This window comes from Strix uralensis, chromosome 23, assembly GCF_047716275.1.
Source record: "Strix uralensis isolate ZFMK-TIS-50842 chromosome 23, bStrUra1, whole genome shotgun sequence".
Lineage (NCBI taxonomy): Eukaryota > Metazoa > Chordata > Aves > Strigiformes > Strigidae > Strix > Strix uralensis.
Window position 1 is genome coordinate 2,808,717 of NC_133994.1, and position 19,190 is coordinate 2,827,906.

Below are 19,190 nucleotides of genomic sequence, written 5' to 3' on the forward strand. Positions count from 1 at the left end.
CACCTATACCTCGTTTCCATCATAGTCTTTGTGCAGTTTATCGCACAGGAGTTCTGTTGTTCAGCATGTTCTTTGCTGGGTCTCTTAGTGTGAAAATGGGTCTATTCATTGTAGCTTGCCCATTGGGCTAGTACAATGTATTCCAGTCTGTGAGAGGCTCAGAGAGGGGCAGCTTATAGCATTTTATAGCTTATCACATGCTCTACCTGAAGCATATCTTGATGATAAAGTTTCCTTTTGTTAGAGCAATGCAACCATGGCTGGTGATGGCAGGTTTTAAATGTTTTTAGTTAGAGCGTTGGCAGTGAAATGGTAATTTAATTCTGGGATGTAGAAAGAGGGCTAGGTTCCAGCAATCCTTCACACCGCTGGGTTGCGTTTCCTGAGCAGAGCTGGACCTCCAGCTGCCTGGCTTTTGGACTCAAACTTAGGGAAAGGGGAAGTACAGTTCTGTCTCTTGGGTATTATCCAGCACTGCGGATTCTGGGAACGCTTTGCAATGGTAACGTTCCTCTTCATAGCAACTGCAGTCTGAGCAGAACGCTCTGGTTTGCTTGTCTCAAGGGGACAGTGAGAGCATTTCATCCTGGCTCCCTTTCTCTTGTTTTCTTTTATTGGGGGGGTGGTGTTGGTGGAAAAATCATCTATTTTTTTTTTAAACTACACTTACAGCTGCTGAAAGACAGGCCAGGGACTGCAGTGTGGTAGATTTCATCCCGCACCACTCTGCAAAAAGCAGTATTCAGCTCAACTTCTAGCTAGTTATGAGACTGTGAGTAACACTTCTGTTACTGGAGCACAGGCAAAAAGAAATAATTCCCTATGGTATTAGCTTCCTCAGGAGGAAGATTGCTGCCAGTGATATCGCTACCTAGGAAGTAGACATGTAAATCTGAACAGAAGCAACGCACTCTCTTAAGCTGCAGGTCCCAAATATGACCAAGACTTCCATGAAGCCACATCAGGATACTTGGCTTTGCTGTTTCTGGCCGCTGCTGTCGTTCTGACCTGTATTGGTGAGCTGTGTCTGATGAACATCTGCAGCTGGCACACCAGACTCCAAGGGGCAAGGGGCTTGACTTTGTCCAAAAATAGCAGCTGCAGTAGTTGCCTGTGTCTGGATTCCTGCTGGGGCCAGGCTTCGTCTTACAATTCCTTTCATCCTCTTGAGCGGAGAATAAAATTTATTGTTAACGTCATTCTGCAGAATGCATCCTGGCATTCGCTGGAATAGGCAGGCAAGCAGGTGGGTGGCTTTAAACAAAAGATTTTTGACATGGACTTCCTGAAACTTCTGGAAGCTGGAAACTTGCTGTGAGGCGTGTCCTTCCTTTGCTTGTGGGTAAGCATCCAGTTACTGTGATTCCATTTTATACAATGCTGTCTACAAAGCTGCTTCCTAAATTGTGGCAGAAATACATGTTTTTGAGATACTCTTATTTTCTTCTTTCTCTTTGCCTGCCCCCTGCCCACCCATTTCCCCAGAGACCTCAGGTAGAGCCACTGCATAGCTGATGCATCTTGGGTACTACATGTTGTCTGCACAGCAAAGGGAAGGTGGGATGAAAGGACTTGCTGGCCTGAATTCATGCAGCTGAGCTGAAGGACTCCTGATTTTTTGAAAGATTAGCTCACTTTCTGAATGATATGATTTCCCCACATTGCAGTGTTGGGCATGATGGGCAAGGAGAGAGAGTGAAGTGTCATGACAGCATGGTCTCTCTGTATTCCCTTACCCCCAGCTGCATTTGTACATGATTTGCACAACCCTCATATGCTGTGTCTTCCAGTTTCTGCTTAACTGAGTGAAACAGCCTATCTGTGAGGTAGAGAAGGGAATGATGTTACAGTCAGATAGGCAGCTCTGGGCATGAGAGGTTCCTGGCTTCCTCAGGGCTTTCAGCATACGTAGCTTTGCTAGAACTGACTGGGTCAAGAATGCTCTGCTTAGTTAAGTTGCTTCTCTGAAAAATAATCACATGTAGCATGTTCCAGACTTCCTGTCCTGCACCTACAATAAAACAGCATCTTTAGATTCCTCCTAAAGTCTGCATACATTGGTTGCAGAAGAAACCAGCTGAGAGTGAGGATGCTCTGTGTCTTTAATGAGCCAGACTGGGCCTCAGGTGCTTTGTGTGACCTTGGTCAAGGCACTTATCTCTCTCTTTAGCTTCCTGCTGCTATCAAAGGATGAATACTCCCTCCCTTCCTGACTCTGAGCAGTCTGGACAGGCATTATGCACATCACCTGCCAGACAGAATATGGGCTAGAAATGAATTGACCTGAGCTGATGAGGACTTAAAAATCCTTGAATTGCTTAGAGTTTCTTGTTAAAACCAATTCTCACTTGATAATGTTTGTGGCTTCTGAGGTGTTTAGTATCAAAATGATTTTAGGGATGCGGTTCCTCTGCAGTGCTTCCTGGCGGTAGCTCTGATGAGAACTGTAAGTACCTAATGGCTTTGAAAGCCAAAGCAGGAATCTTTTATTCTCTTTATTTTCCCTCCTGATCTTGTGATCTGATCAACCTGACATCCTTGTCTCTCTTCTTTGTTCTGTCTCTGGGACCCCTCCACACCGGTAGCTTTTCCTCTGCATTGCATGTATTTTTGGAGCACGGTTATTTCTCTCCTTTTAGTGTAGGATAATTGCTTCAGGGGAGAATGCCTGGGCCACAGATGCTTTGTTTTACTGGGGATAAATGCAATCATCGATAGCATTTAGAGGTTTGGGGTTTTTTAAAAAAAGATGTGTTTTTTACAGGAAGGCTGACTGAAATTGCTGCCTGAGTCCTGAGGAGCTATTGTGTGGAAGGGCCAGGGTTCACCTGTGAGCCAATCAATCTGCATACATAATTGGTGTTGACAAACTGAATGTGGAAGGACTCTGTAGGTTACCATGGGAACAAAAAAGGAGGTGAATTCTGGTTCAGTGGGTCTGAGCAAAAGGATGTCTCAATATGTTTTTGTTCTTGGGCTGTGCAAGAGGGGAGGGCAGAAGAGAACAGTTTGTCAACTCACTTCTATCTGATGAATTCTTGGCCTGCTTGAAATAGTCTGTGGTCTTGTGAGAGTGTTGTCCTGGTGTTTTACACCGGTGAGCCCCACGTTACTGTGGGGAATGTGGGCACTCTCCAGTCTCACTGTGTGAGAGGATGAGGTGTCCTTGCAAAAGGTCTCCCTCCTGTTCTAGCAGCTTGGAGTGGCGGGTGGGAGAACAGCCAGGCTGTTGGGATGCAAACCAGGCAGAGGGGACAACCTGAATGTTCAGGTGTTCTGTGTCCTAACTGACCAGTAATACGCACACACAGAAGGGCGGTGGGAATTAGACCTTAGCCCTAATTAAAGGTGAACCACTCCTGTAATGCAGTGTGCAGAATGATGTCCTGTGCACCACAGAAACTGTCCTTGCAGCTAACGCTTGTCCATCAGTGTGTCTGGGACTCTGGAGAGGACCTTGGATTTGTGCAGTGTTCCACAGGTGTTTGGGTTGATAACAGCAAATACTATAGAGTCTGCATTGCTCTTGCAGAGCAGGGTGTGCAGGGAAGGTGGGAAGGGGTAGGAGTTCTTGGCTGTGTCCCAGAGTCTCCGTCTCTCTTTTCAGGCAGGTGTGGACCACATTCTGCTTCCAGTTTAGTGGCTTCCAAGGAGACCTCCCAAACTGCTTCACAAAGCAGAGTTTAATTGGCATTTCGCATCCTTCCTGAACCACTGAACACAAAGAATATTTTATTGTAGCTGGGATTTCTAGCTACCTTCTTGGAGGAACGAACATATCTTCTGCCTCCCCAAGCAACTTATTAAACAGAGGCACTCAAGTAGCACTTGGCAATAGCTAAATTACTCTTCTTCTCCTTGTACTGACTCTTTGTCACTTCTTTTCATATTCAGAACCAGCATGAAGATGTCAAGAAGCAGCTGCTTGACCTGCAGCTGCAGCACAACAGCTTGAAGCTGGAACATCGTAAGACACTGGAGTCTCATAGCCAGAAATATGCCCAGCTGCAGCAGGAGAAGGACAGTGAAGTCACAAACTTGCAGGGTGAGTGTGATGGAAAGTTGAAAAAATACCAGGCAGAGAAAGGACTGAAGAACTGAGTTCAGGAAAGGACAGTGTTTCTTTTACAGGCCCCCAAAAGGTCTGCAGATACTGCAGGAACACTCTGGTATGACTGTGAGTGTGAAGTGCCTTAGCCCTAAACCTCCACTGAGGTTTGTCCTACCTCAAGGTGGTGGTGCAGGAACAAGGGCAGCATTGGAACTGGCCCAGTGCCCTGGGGTTGCACTGAGGGGAGGTGAGAGATGCAGAGCAGGCTCTCGAGCAGCTTCCCCATGCGAGGGAAGCCACTGGGGTTCACAGGTGGTGTTTTTGTGTGGAAATACACACCACAAAAGCCTCTGGCTGCTTGGGCTGGCAGACACACTGATCAGGCTGCGATTGCTGGTCAGTGTAGGGTCACAGAGGAGAGGAGCTTCCTTTTTTTATATGACCTTGGGTTTAACCATACTTCGAGTTCTCTGGGGGTCAGAGACCCCCGCAGTGTTATACTGTGTGGGGCATCCCTGGCTTCTGTCAACACCAGCACTTTCATGGTGTTTATATTAAAAGCCTACTTGACTTTTGCTGGCTACTTACTCTTACTGCAGCTGCTACTTATTTGTGTAGAGCCAGGTACAATGATAAATTACTGTGCTAGATGCTGGTCATATTCAGACTGTGAAACAGTCCGTGTCCCAAGGCAGTCACGCTCAGAGTGGATAAGACGATCCAAAAGTAAAAGGCGTGAGGCTAAGGTAGAGGTACAGGCCTGTGGTTCTGCAGTAGGCTGGGGCAGAAACAACGGGCTCATCCATCAGATGATACTGCCTTACCCTGTCCTTTCTCTGGTGGGTCAGTGTAAGTTAGCAGAGATGCTTTTGTGGCAGAGATAAAACATTGTGACATTTGGGTATCCCATTTCAATATACATTTTCCACTTCTCTGTACACTTTTGATGATGGAAATCAGTGTCTATACTACTAGAATCCTGTAAATTCTAACATTTAAGCTTGGGAGCAAATTAAACATACTTTTTGTAATTAATGGTGTAGGTCTATAAAATGTGTTTAATAGTGCAAGTATTGCAGAGCATGCTGATCCCTTCAATTCCTAAAGAGTAGTTTCTATTTAGTCTGCTGTTTAATTAGATTGTGGGGGTTTTAAGGTTCACATCTGTTCTTACTTAGATTAGGTCTGGGAGAGTGAAATCTGCTGATGTTTTGTTTGTTTTTTTCCGCTGATCAACAAAGCCCTAGTATCTGATGAGCACTTCTGGGTTAGAAGGGGGGGAATTGAGCACAAGCAAGCGAAACCTAAATACTTGGTTGTCTCCCTTCTTGAAATAGGCAGCCCCCAATGAAGTAAGAAAACAAATTCTGTCAGTGGAAGGAGAATAATAATCAGAAAAACAATTCAGAGAGGGAAGCTAGCCAGGAAGGTTGGCTTAAGGCTGAGATATTACTATTCTCTGTCCATCTTCCCAGGTTACTGTTCACTTGGTGCCACCTCTCTCCTGTGCTTTAAGCTCCAAGCTGGCTAGTAAATCTTCCCTGAAGTATTGGCAACTGTGCCATACAAAAGAGCAAGACAGTCTCATGAGAGTTGGCAAAGGCAGGGAGCTAGTAGCATTGCTAATGCCTCATTTTCTTTCCTTATGTTGCACCAGTACTTTCTATAGATAATGTGCCCTCAGGAGACATGTGTTGGAAGATGTGCTCTGTCAGGGAGTATAGTAGAGAACAGAAGCGGTATCTGAGCAGTGGGCATTGCTCAGGGCTGTTAAAAGGGAACAGGGGGATTTTTGCTAAATTCAACTGCAAAAATGAACCCCTCGCCCCAGGGATGCTGGGGGAACACAGAAGCCCACTGGGAAGTAAGGGGGATTGCCTTCACGGGTGGAGCTGGGTTTGGTAGCTCCTCTTGGTGGTCCTTTAGGTGCTTTACAGCCTTGGGGCAGCTCTCGGGTTGGTGATACAGCTCTCTACGTGCAGAAGATGCTGGGATCTGGGGATGATGCAGCTGTGCCATGTGACCCAACGGTTGTGGTGCTCTTGGGGTATCTCATACTCTGTTCCTGAAAATCCCTGCTTCTGGAAGTGGTTTTTGAATGCTGGTTAATGGGTTTATGAGTATATGCTCAGGTAGCTGAACCCTCCTGGTCTTGTTGACCAGGGCCTGTTTAATTCTGTTTGCTGCCTCCCTCTACTCCAGGCCCTTTCCTGCTGCATTATGAACTATTTTCTCCTTTACTTTATAGGAACTGCAGTCTATTTATGCTGCATTTCACACCCCCAGCACAGCCTGTTCTCTCCTGTGCTCCCCCACGCTAATTCTGTACTCTTCCTTTTTTTTTTTTCTCATCACACATTGGCATAGTCTGCTTTGAAGGCAGACGGATAGTTTTGATCTTTGAGCTTCTGTTGGAGATAAGGACGCTGTAGTTACAGCTGAAACTTTCTTCCTGTTGACAGTAGTGGTAAAACTCCTGATGAGGCCATTGGGACCAGGATCTCATGTCTGCCATGCTGGTGGTAGAGGAAGGACATACAATGGCATGAAGGTTTTGATTTCCAGGTTCTGAATAAGCTTTGAAGACCTGGATGTTACTGAGGTATTGGCTCAGTGAAACTGCAGGATTCTTTTGGACATGTCTTCCCACTCTTGAGATGCCTTTGGTTCTCTCGAAGGCCTGGGGGAATGTCTGTTTTGTAGCCAGAGGTTTTAGCAGTAGCTGTTATCTAGCCCGGACTAGCTGCCTCAAAACACACCCCTTATTCACTGCTCCAGGCCAACACCCACAGCAGCGTGTGCTTTCAGCACTGTGTGCACACAAGGTAACTCAGTTAAAGCTGTTCTAGCTGTGGTCCCACAGGACGTAATTCTGTATTTCCTTCTGGCTGCAGGAAAGACAGAACCTTTTTTTTCTGTTTGATGTTAACCTTCACTTCAAGGCAAGAACACCCAACCTCAATGGCAAAATGTTCTGTCCCGGAGCTGAATGTTCTAAAAACAGATATACCACTGTAATCAGAAATATCTATAGTCTTGAGCTGAAATCTCGCATGCAATTCAGCCTACAGCAAAGTGACCATCCTGTTACAGGAAACACTCCCATCCTTGTCCTGGCAGGTGCAACTATGTCTGCAGAGAAATCCCAGTACATGTGGTTCTAGTCATATTTTGAGAGCCTTATCCAAATTAAGACTGACATTTTTTTGACACAGTCTTTGTTTTGATCGGAGGATACACAATTATATTCAAGGCAGTGAAACGTAAGTGCATTGTGTCTTGTAACTGAAGTACTTAAGAGTGTTCAAATTGCTTGAAAGGAGCCCAGCCTGGGGGCTGCAAGGCACAAGCTTGCTACTTAACAGCATAGGAATAAATGTGCCTGAGGACCTAGTTGTCCTATGATTGCTTTCCCTAAGTGGGTTGTGGGGTTTTTATGTACTTCTTTGTGCAGTAGGAGTGATCTGTGTGGATTCAGGAGACCTGACAGACCTCTCTTGTAGCTGTTTCTCAACCTCCCAGTTACCACTGCTCGCTGCTTTCCCTGCTATTCAGCTGCAGTGGGTCAGGGAAATGAAGAATCAAATATCTTATTCTGATAGCAAGCACAGTGAGAGCCTGACCCTGATAGCAATAGTTAGCAGAGAGACTCTGGAGAGGAGAAATATAGAATACCAGGTTGAAAGGGACCTCAAGGACCACCTAGTCCAACCTTTCTTGGCAAAAAGAGGAAGGGAAAAAAAGTGGAGCAAGTTCCTTGGATGGGCAGGACTCCTGAGTGCTGAAAGGAATGATGATTTAGTTTGTCAGTGTGTTTGGCTAGTCCGGAGTCAGTGCTTTGCTGTAATTCCTGGGCTTGGGGAGATCTATGAGGTCAAGAAGAATTTATGGTAAGGAATAGAGATACCACACTTGTGAAAATAACTTTCTTAAGCAAATTTCTTCTTCTCTTGCAGATACAGTCTTTAAACTCAGAGAAGAGAGCAAGCTGCTTCGGAAGGCCCACCAGGAAGTTCACTCTCAGCTGCTTAATGCCCAGGTACAACAGGGGGTTGTTTGTGGCCACATGGGACAATCTTTCACTGGGGTCTGGGTGCACCATCAAATATTCTCTAAATAATAAATCTAGTTATCAACTGTATTCCAGTGGGGTGAGTTGCCTGAAACAGTGCTGGTAGGTGTAAACATTCTGTACAAGTAAAATTCTCCAGCCTGGATTCTGTCCCAGTAGCTGAAAACACAGGTATGCTACACAAGTCACTGCGGTTCAAGTGAGCATGAACCAGCATATTCCCAACCCTGGAATGCCTCCTGTCACTTACCCACATCTCAAATACTTCCACCCTAAATGAATTGTCTCTGTTCATGCCTATAAAATTAATTGCCAAGAGAAATAGCAATGCAGAGGTACCTTGCCCAGCTTGCTGAGACTACAGACACTCAACAACCCTGGCAAAAAGGTTCCCTTCTGCATCTCCCTGGGAAGCCTTAGTAGAGAGGGAGGCATATAAAAAAATTGGAAAGAGCTATGTAAAGTAGAAGTTAATGTTCAGTAATAAGTGTTGGAATGTGATGCTTTTGGAGGCCAGGGCAGACGTGCAAGTGGTGTTGGCTTAAGACTAGAGAGGCAGAAAAACATTTTTCTGCAGGGGAAAAAAAAGTTATGTTTATATGGTGTTGTGCTCGTGCTATGGAGATGGTGTGAGCCTCTTCAGCACTCTGGAAGTCCTGACCTCACAGAATTCTGCTCACCCAGCTGAAGCTGGGAGCTCCCAGATGCCTCGGGAGAAGGGAGAAAGCGGGGTAGGCTGGGAGAAGTGGGAGGACTTCATGTCTCTGCAGTGTTTGTCTGAGGCCCTTGTAGTGAGTCAAGACACAAGCAGCTTTGTAAATATACTTTAAAAGTCACGTTGCAGTCTGAATTAGTCTTTTCTGTTGTTAATTAACAGCCTTCTCTCAAGCACTCCCTTGGATTATAGGATAAGCTCAGAAGCAAGGAGCTAGTTGTGGTTAGGTGCTGTTGACAAGTGATTCTTCCCCTGAACTTGAACTGGAGGTGCAGGGGGTAGTGGGGTTTGACTTCTACAAGATGGCTCTTGAGTTCTGGCCTGATCTGTCCTGCAAAATAGCAGCCGTTAAGTGGCTCTAGGGCATTGCAGACTCCACAGACAACTGGTTGCTCCAGGCAGGAAACCCGGGTTACTGACACTGCAGGCAGCTGTCATTTGACAGCTCTTTGGCTCGTGTCAGATGGGGTTTGAGGAGTCTCAGGTGGCCTCTCAGTGTATTTGACTCGCCTGCCTTTATAATCGTGACTTACACTGAGCTGCTTTTTCACCCCGCTCCGCGGCACGGCCTGCAGTGTGCCTGTTGGAAACTAAACAAAGGCTTCTAGTCTCTGTAGGGGTCAGTCCAGCACACCCATACTAGGATTGAAACAGCCTGTGATTACAAGCTCCTCCAGTGCCCCGGCAAGCCTATACTCACACTTCCTGCTATCAAAATGTGTCTCAGCCATCATTTTTAGGCCTCCTGACTAAACTTTCAAAGTAGCTGCCAAAGGCACTGCTCTGTAGCTTGCTCTCAGGCAACACTGAGACCCAGTCAGCTCCCATCATACAGGCTCTGCCACTGACAGCTTGGGTCGGTCTCAGTTGATCAAAGGTGCTCAGTCATTATGTATTTCTCCTTTTGTCTTGCTGGGTCAATGCTGAGTGCATTTGCAGCTGGCACAACCATGTAGGACCAGTCCTGGATTACTCTTCAGCAGAAGAGTAATGCTCTTTAACCAACTGTGCTGCATTGGAGAAAGGAAGTAGCAGTTCAAGTGTGCGAGCTAGCGCATACTGTAACAGAATTTAAAAAAAACTTGGCTGGAGATGGCTGAGGCTACAAAGTCAAGTGCTTGCAGACTGGAAAACGCGGTGGCAGCTTTTGTGCTGCTAGTCTTAACTTTTGGCCCCTTCAGTGTCGTGGCCAGTGGAAAAAGTAGTTTGCAAGAAGCAGCTCACTGTTGTTTCTTGCCAAAATTAAGAGTGAGCAAGAGTAAAAGGATTTGCCCTGGGTGTGGGAGACACGGCTCAGCTCCCTGCGCTGAACGTACTAGACAGTCGTGTAACGAAGTTGTGCTCCAGCCATCTGTCTGACTGCTCTTTGTGACAGAAGTGGCAGTGGTTGGTCCCAACGACTTCAGAAAATACTTTGGATCTTTTTGACAATGAACCTAGTGTTAAAAGTTTTCTGTTCAGTTTTCTGATCGGTCCTTTGTCATGTCTAATCAGTGTTTCACATCACAAGGTGAAGGGGATTGCGTTTGCCTTCAGTGGGGCGAGGTGCCGTATGTCGGAGCAGACGCCCGCGCAGGCTCCCAGCTTCTGTATCAGCACTGCAGTTCTTCATTGCAGGGTGGATCTGCACGGAGTACCCTGTTGTTGATCTTGCTTCCTTCTGGCAGGTGAAAGTTTAGAGGAGTAATTTGCATTCTAGATAAGATGTTCATTTGCCAAGGATTCAAACGTGTTCCCCAAGCCCAGCCGGCAGTAGCTGTCACGTCAGCTGCTCTGCCCGGTAAACCAGCACGGAGGCATCGCGTGATGGACGCACAGCTTGCTGTGACGGGGTGCAAACAGCCTGTGGGAGTCTGTGCGTTAAGGCTGGTCTGAAGCTTCATTCCCTCTGGGCTGACCACCTTAACAGGCTTTTGATGGGTACAAGTTCTGCTTCCATCTGGCTTGTTCTGACTGGAAGCAGTCTCCTACTCGCTAGGGCTATATCCCACAAACTGTTCTTGGCTTCCTTTTCCTTTCCTCATTCCTTTTATGTTAGCTTTGCTGAGTGGTTTCACTGGGGTTTGTTTTGTTTTTTTAATGTTAATTTTAAGGTCAAATTTCAGAGGGAAGAACTGAAATCAACAGAGCCTGCTCAGGAATTCATTTCCTGCTAAACTTTCCTTGCTGCTTGGAAGCTTTCCTACTCTGCCCAGTCCCTAATTTGGTCCCTTTCCAGGTACCCTGGCAAGTGTATGAAAAGCTCTCCCCCCTCACTTTCCTATAAATAACTGGGGTAAGAGTGGGGAGCTTTTCCTGTGTAGCTTTTTCAAGTCCTACTTTTCAGGGTTGGAGATGGAAGAGGTAACCTGCAGTGGAGAGTTAAGTGTTGCATTTGCTTAACAGTCCAGGAGAATCAATTTTGATTTGTCTTGCAAAGTAAATTAAATTGTCAGGTAGGATTATGCCAATTATTGTCAGCCCTGCTGAGATGAGCACATCCATGGAGAAATGCCTCCGCAGGAATTAAAAAAGTGGACCTAGAGGTACATGGGAGTGAGGCACAGGAGGAGAGGAGGCACCCTTAACAAGAACCAGGGTACAATTCTTGTGCAAAGGCAGAATTTATGTCAGTGGCTCATGCACTAAACAGCATTGGGCAAAGAATCGGTGTCATGGGTCGGTGCTTCCAGGGTAAGAGTATGCAATAAAATAAGATGCAAGACTGGCAAAGGGGCGATACAGAATATCCATGAAATCTGGAGGGAAAGCTGAAGACTAGCTTGGGCTTGTCATTAATGGTTACAGATTATCTCCAGCCTTTCATATATACAAAATATAGATCTTCTGTAGTAGTGTATCTGTGCTGAACAACTGGCCTTAAAAGAGGGGCTGTTGTCAGTGCGGAGGTGTTTAACCCTGTTATTGTGTAAGGTTTCTCTGTACCCTTCTCATCCCCCCAGGCCCAGATGGAAGAGTTCAGGCAGCTCAAGGAAGCTCTACAGAAGATGCCAAGTTTCAAAGGAGGAGGAGGAGCTGGGAAGGGGCAGCAGCAGTTTCAGGTGCTGAAGGAGCAGCCCATGGTGCCAGCCAACAGCCAGCTGCAGCTCGGGAGGCAGAAGGTGGGGTTCTCCCAAGAAACCCCAGGGAGGAGAGTTCTGCAGGCTTTCCAGCGTGGGGCTTTGAACTGGAGGGAACTGAGCTTGTTCCTTTAGAGTTTGCTCTTGTCCTCTCTTCCTTGCAGGCTTTTCCAGTCAATCAGGAGAATCGCCCTGTTGGGAACTTGCTGGCGTCACCAGTCTCTGGGGTTCAGAAGCAGGCAGACAGCCCTCTGCCACAGGGACGGAACTCCTACGGTAACGACGGCCTGAGGCCACAGGCTAATGTCCTCTTTACCCATCCAGCCTCGCTGCAAGATGCCAATGCCCTGCCAGAGGCTATGCCAGCCTGGCCAGCAAGACGTGGGGATGGCCACGTGATCCGATTCACCCGGACCATGAACAGCCTGCCAAATGGGAACCCCGTAAGTCCTGCACACTTGCTGCTTGTTCTGTGTAGCCCTTGCTTTCAAAGCTCAAAACTATGATATTTGTAATGACAAGCATATGCACATTCCACTTCCCTGATGTGGAAACTGTCCTGGCCTCAGGTTTCAGACTCCTGTGCACTCTTAAGAGCTTGTGGGGTAGTGGCTGGGCTCAGATGAACGGGCTGGGGTTCTTGTTCTGGATCCTGCCGGGTCTGCAAAGTGTAAATCATAAAAGCAACTCCCCTGCCTCCTGGGGTGATTGAGAGTGAGCTTATGGAAAGCCAATCTCTCAAAAAAATGACAAAAATGGCAGTGTGGTGAGACTATAATTACAGTAACTATTATAATGGCAACATGTGTGGGGTTTTTAGAGGTGGTTTTGTTGTTCCTCTTGGAAACTGACCTACCCAAGACAAGCTTGGGTTACAGAGGATCCAAATTGTTTCCTCTTGGCTCTGTGGAAGGAGAAGGACCTCTTTTACTGCAGGCTGGCTAGATGGGACTGTAGATTTGTTCTGGAGCACTTCTGAATCTGAATTCTTTGATAAAGGATTTTTCTGGCCCATAAGCCTGCCCAAATGCAAGAAAGATTTGCAGATATCTGATAAGATTAGGAGCTTGTGTATGTCCTGAGTGTATACGTGTGTCTTCTCTGCAGGATCTGAAGATGGTGATGCGCATTCAGGTGAAAAGCAATGAGGACAGCCAGGCTCCTGGATTGTCACTGTCTGATCTGAAACAACCCTCTGCAGCAGAAGAACCTCAGATGCCAGACAACCGCCACTCTACAGGGAACAAACAGGCACAAATGCAAAGGTTGGTGAAACAAACCCCCCTTCTACTCTCAATGTTAAGGCTGAAAGGTACCATACAGGCTCATCCCTGGTCTCTCTCTTCTTGTTTATTGTGGCTTCTACTTGAAAGATGGTTGAAGAAAGTGTTAATTATTGGTTTCACTGTCATCTAATTCCTGTAACTGAATGTTGCTGCCAGGTCTCTATCTCAGCCGAAGCAGAAGACTAGTCATGTTGCAGGCAACGTTGTGTGATTGAATGCACAGACTGCTGTGGGTGCTGTGCTGGGGGGGAAAAAAAAAAGGCTGTTATGTTACTGGTGTGTGCTCTGTAGGCTGCCTTTGTATTTGAACTGTTTGGGAAAGTGTTTGTGTGGGGAGGAGAAAGAAAGAGGAGCTACTGCTGAGCGAGATCAGCTCAGCATGGATTTCCTACTAGCTAGAGGAGAGGGTGGGAGGGGAGTCTGAACTGACTTCAAGGAATCTCCTCCCTGTCAGTGGTGGTGACTTAAAATATCCTGTTTTGTTCAGCAAACTGAAGAAAAGCTGCATGACGGAAGCAACCCATCTGCAGCAGCAAGGGTGGCTAAAAATTCCTTTAGTTTCTATAAATAAGAGGCATTAAGTTGTATATTAGAGCTGCAACTTGCTCTTTTTTTTTTTTTTTTTTGCACTGATTAATCAGTAATCTGCCAAGCTCTGCAGGAGCAACCAGACCTTGAAGATCTGAAAGTTTCTCATCTCTGAGGTTGTATGATAATCTAGAAGCAGCAGGCAACCAGCCCCAATTAGGTACTAGAGTTTTTTTCTGGTTTTGCTTCTAGGGCAAAGACAAATCCCCAAACTCTGTATTGTCTCATCTGTGTTTGCTTTCCTCCCAGGAATGGAGCTCGGGTTCCCGTTGCCAGTGCGCTGCTGAGGGATTGTCCTTCACAGAGCCTGCTTAGAACATGAGCAGTCAGACAGGTCTGAGACCTGTGATCCCAAAGCTACGGGCTTTGTCCTGAGTGGGGTAAAACAGTTTACAGCAGTAGTTCATGCCAGAAATGAGGACACAACCAGAATCCATCAGACAGCCCAAGTGTTTGTCCTGTCTGTGTTCACGTAGACCTGCGCTTGAGGTGATGTAGTTCCTATCAACTTCAGCTTCATCTGGAGAAGTCAAACCAATTCAGCCATATAAAGACTTGGAACCGGTACACTCTTCTGAGCTTAGCTGAAACCTTGGTATTAAAATTCTCTGCAACTTGGGACTGTTGCTCCTATCAGACATCCTCAGCACAATGTGCTCTCCAGACCTGTTTTTCGGGTAAATGGGGGAGTGGAGAGCTCTGGGGAGGGGAGTCCCTTGGAAAGGACAGAGGTTCAGAGAACAGTGTGAATGTACCCATTCCGTGCAGGTAACAAAATGGATAATTCCTACAGTATGTTACTTGTATTGCTGTGGTATCTGAGAGTCCAGTCAGGGACCAGGATCCTGTTGTACTGTGTGTTGTACAAGCGCAGGAGAAAGTGTTTACTGTCTCAGCAGCACTTGCAGAAGGCCAGTCTGTTTTACAAAAGGAAGAAAATGTCCTTCTGAGGCTGCAATTCATCAAAGTCTGGCCATAATCCAAAAACTGACTGAAAATAGTGCTTCCTCATTTAACTTGTTTATCCCCTGTGTGTGTGCAGGTCGTATCTGCTCAGTTTACTGGAGCAAACAAGATTTAGTTTCTGTTTTATCTGTAGAGGAGACTTCTGGATTTCATTCTAAATTCAGCCTGATCCTACCCGTTCTTCTCTACCATTTTTGTTTGTTCAGTTAACCCTGTAATCTTCCCAGGTCAGAGATTGTGCTTTTCATATTTCTTTAAAGGACAATGTCCTCCCCATGCTGCTCTGATAGACAACATCTGCACGGGCACACAGAGGACCAGCACGGAGGGTATTCTGCCTTCTACAGGGAGGGACTTGCAGGTGTAACTGGAGTTGTGATGGCAGAGTGGCCTTTCCTCAGCTACATAGAGCCCAGAGGGGATGCTGCCACTGCTCTGTGAAACAGAAAATGCAAATATTGAATTTGTTGGGCAGATTATTTCTGCAAGGACAGAGATCGTGGTATGTTTGGTGTGCTTGTTGTTTCCTGGATCTATCATCAAGAAATTACTGAGCAGCTGGAGGCTGTTATTTACACTGCGTGAGGTTTGTGATAAGGAGTGCACGAACCAACTTTCTCGAAGGTGTCAATGCCAAGAACAATATCAAACAGCAGCAGAGTACAAAGGGGCCATGCATCCAGCGCCAAGAACCGTTGCACTGGGTGGCTGAGACCAGCAGATTCCAGATGAGCTCTTGATGGCCAGTTTCCATTTTGATGGTTTTATAATGGGGAAATCTGAGCTGAAGGCTGGGTTAGGATTTTTCTTACTGAAAGTTTTGTGTGGTGGTAGTATGCTGGCTTTAAAAAGCTGCTAAAGCTAAGGCCACTTGTCCTTTCTCAGCAGTTAAAAACTTAAATGTCTTAAGTAGACTTTTAAATCTCAGCTGGCTCATGTAGCAGCTAAACCAAGCAGTAGTCCTGCTTGAAACTGGGGGCAACTTCACTCAGGTTAAAAGTTTCTTATTTTAGTCACTTTCGAGAGTCCCTGTTACTGGGATTTCATCCCTTCCTTTACCTTACTTTGTTTCTAAAGGTGTCCTTGAGTAAGAATATTTGGATATTTGGGAAGAAAACATTCCCTGTGAGACAGCCTGGCCTTCTGGGCTTTTCAGGGGTGCGCTCAAACTAAGACGAAGATATTCCATTTCTTCTCTGACCTCCAACTCATTTCTGTGCGGTGGAACCGTGTTACACTACTAATTACTCTGCTGCTGAGCCTCTGGTTGGGTATCCACATGAGTGGGGCTGTTGCTGCAGGCAGAGAAGCATTAATGAAAAATGTGTTGCACTTGTCATATATCTTGATATCAAGTACTTGTCCCTCTGAGGCACTTCTGTTAAGAAGGAAGCAGACATAGATAGTGATGCAGACCTCAGGAGAAGTGTATTTGAGGTGGAACCACTACAGAGGAAAGAATTCGTGACCGTGGCTGCCTGAAGTGAGTTGTCTGAACTCTCACAGATAGAGCTGTGTATGAATAATTGATTTTTTCAGATCAGTAGATGGATGAAAACTTTGAGGGGAGGTTGGTAAGAAAAGCAGTAAATTATACTGGAATGTGACTTCCCTCACTGAATGAAGAAACAAAACACTTTTTCCCATGTTCACCTAAAAAATAAAAATCAATATGTGAATGTTTCCTTTCAGCTAGGTCTGTTTTCACTGTTTGGGTTTGTGCAGGGAAGAGGCGCAAGCTGTGGAAGAGTTTATAAGCAGATGCTAGTTAAAGTATGCATCCCAGTTGCAGAGCTTCGTAAAGAGCTTGTAACTTTAAAAAAACCCTATCACACAATGGAAATTGTCAATTTTGTACTGCAGCTTTCCTGTTTATTTTGTAAGGGTTTTTTATAGGCTAACATTCCACGGTTTTAGTAGTATCTTCATTTTTTAAATTAAGTTGGAACAATAAAGAGGACTTACGTTTTTCATATTTTGTCAAACACTTAGATTTGTTTATTTGGGTACGTGTGAGGCATGAGTAAGTATCTATTTAGAACTGGAGTTTATTGCTATGTGGATATGTTACTGTATCATATGAATAATATTAAACCAGTTCTACAATAACTTGTGTTTACAAAGCATAACTTAATTTGTTCTTATGTGGCATATTAAATGTTCTCTTTCAAGCAGATATCACAGTAACTAATGCAATCTGCTAGTTTTGCAAAAAAGTTAAATTAGGACAAACTTTTGCATGTGTTGGAGTTTGTTTTTTTCCCTCTGCTTGCCATTATGAAATATCTCTCGATATACTAAGGCCAGGGGGGGTCTGTTTTGTTTTGTACCTTGTTGCAGCTGGAAAGACATAGTTAACAAGGTGAATGCCCAGATGGATGAAGAACAAGTGCAGAGTTACCCAAAGAGCCTTCATTTTGATCCCAAGCCTGGGCAAGAGATGCAGAAAGGCAGCCCACAGCCACCCAGCCAGAAGAGAGGGGAAGAGCATCAGATAGCTGATCGGGAAGGGGAGAAGGAAAGGACAGATGATGAGGAACTCGAAATGGGTATGGTTCCCCTAATCCGATGCTGCACAGTACTCATTTATTGCTATTCAGGGTGGGGAGTGAGAAGAGCTTTCTGCTTGTGTTAAAGGAAAACCTTACAATGCTTGAAAAATTTTGTGCTTGTATTGTCCTTGGTCAAATGCAAAGCCTGGACCGTTTTCCATTTTTGTTCCCTGTTGTCCTGCATCCTCACACATTTCCAAGGTAGTGGACTCAAAATCTGTGTAAGTTAAGTCAGTTCTTCTTTCCTATGGGAGTGATGGGGAAAATGTCACTCTTTATTCCAAGACTGATCTCAGTTTCCCATAGGAATTGCTTGTAACTTAGGGCGGAAAATTTCCCAGCTGTCCTTAAGGGGCTAAAAGCAAATAAATTCAAGGGCAACTAGTTGTGATTGTCAGTCAGGCAACAGAGCACTTACTAGACTTTAAAATAGCTGTACCTGCGTTTGGGCAATTAGAGACCAGCTCTTAGAACACGTTAGAATTCCTCAGTCTTCTGATGTGGATCTGTTCAGACCCCTGTGCATTGACTCACCCTGCTAATAACAGGTTGGGGGAAACATTTGACTTGGTGTAAAGTTCATCATCACACCATGAAACCAGCTAATGAATAATCCATTAGATTATGCATGTGAGGGCAGAATCTTTTCTTTGCCTCACTTTCTAGGTGAGGTTTATCAGTTGGCTTGTAATGGTGGTCACATGTGAGTGGCAAAAGGAGGGAACAATTCAATAACTGTGTTGTGTGAGACAACAGAAAACAGCTGTAAAATGACTAGACCTTTCAGAAAATTACAGTGGCTGGGCGGGGGCTTGGAGCACTTCCATAGGTCCAGTAACAAAGGGAAGGTTGACTTAATTGCAGCTGTATGTCTGCGAGTGTAAGAGGGAAGCTGCAAACTTCCTTTGGAAGCAAATCAAGACGACATCAAAAGTGGATTGCAGTAAGCCAGTCAGGCCGTGGAGAGCCAAAATGGGCTTCTGAGCAGAGGTGTCCAGTCTGAGAATCTGTGCAGCAATGCTCTGCTGTGCTCGAGGGGCCGGGATATACAGTGTGAATGCTGGGTAAACAGATTTCTGTGCTGCAAACAGACTCTACCATCAATTCCTCTTGCACATGTGGAAATAACCTGTAAAATGTGGGAGTTAGCTAGTTACCTTTGTCAAAAAGAGACACTGAAATGTAGGTATGACTAATGCTAATTCCATATGTTGCTAGAGTGAGGTAGAAGGACTAAGTAGGTGGCTTTTCATGTAGCTAATTTTTTGCTGCGGTCTTGAAAGCAGTAAGGCTGGGAAGCTGGGAGCTGAGGCTCCTGTGAGGATCTCACTTCAAACGCTGACTTGCATCCTATTAAACATTACAAAGATGGTCTTAGCCTGGTTTCTTGACAGGAGATTTTTGGCTCTGGATTTGGAACAGAGGAGAGATGTCATGGGGCAGAGATGAAGCTTGGTGGTTCTAACCCGAATCTTGGATCAAAAGGCTGAAACCACCCAAGATGGGTCATTTCCTCCCAGGCTGTTGGCTCAGCTCACTCTGGGCAGGTGAAGTCCTCCCTCCCAGAACACAGCAGTTAGGTAACAGCTAACGTGCGATCAGATGCCCCTTTGGAGAGGAGGTTTGGTATTCCTGTGCTTTCCCACAGCTATGTTTAGCTGCTATTTCATGTTTTGCTGACCTGATTCTCAGCAAGTCCCCTCAGAGGAAGTGAACTAAATGGTTCACATCAGAGTGAATTTTACCCTGAGAAGAAACGGCCTCATGGCAGGGGTAAGGGAACGTGAGGACCAATAGCCCTTGACTTCTGGGTCCTAATTAGAATTAACAACCAAAGTAATGACTCGACTGCCCTGGCTGTGCTGCTGTCCAGTTGTGAACACTGCTGTCTCACAGGCTCT

At 45.7% G+C, this 19,190-nt stretch overlaps 1 protein-coding gene and 1 long non-coding RNA gene across 10 annotated transcripts in view; both read left to right on the top strand.

Moving 5' to 3' along the window:
* The window catches only part of LOC141954104 (uncharacterized), a 56,103-nt gene that overhangs the window by 26,794 nt on the left and 10,119 nt on the right, over positions 1-19,190 (top strand). For 8 of the 9 annotated variants that reach the window (XR_012632094.1, XR_012632090.1, XR_012632091.1 and 5 more), the window contains 6 exons: positions 3,895-4,045; positions 8,008-8,090; positions 11,781-11,939; positions 12,062-12,340; positions 13,005-13,162; positions 17,078-17,286. Coding sequence is in view for 3 of the 9 variants with exons in the window: in XM_074893292.1 (XP_074749393.1) it covers positions 3,895-4,045; positions 8,008-8,090; positions 11,781-11,939; positions 12,062-12,340; positions 13,005-13,162; positions 17,078-17,286 (1,039 nt within the window). In the remaining 6 variants the exon portion in view is untranslated. Of the gene's footprint in view, positions 1-2,776; positions 2,918-3,894; positions 4,046-8,007; positions 8,091-11,780; positions 11,940-12,061; positions 12,341-13,004; positions 13,163-17,077; positions 17,287-19,190 lie in introns of those variants that run through there. The other variant, XR_012632095.1, reaches the window with a different exon arrangement.
* Positions 13,623-16,710, top strand: LOC141954106 (uncharacterized). Its single transcript, XR_012632096.1, has 2 exons — positions 13,623-13,931; positions 14,021-16,710. It is a non-coding gene; the product is annotated as an uncharacterized LOC141954106 (long non-coding RNA).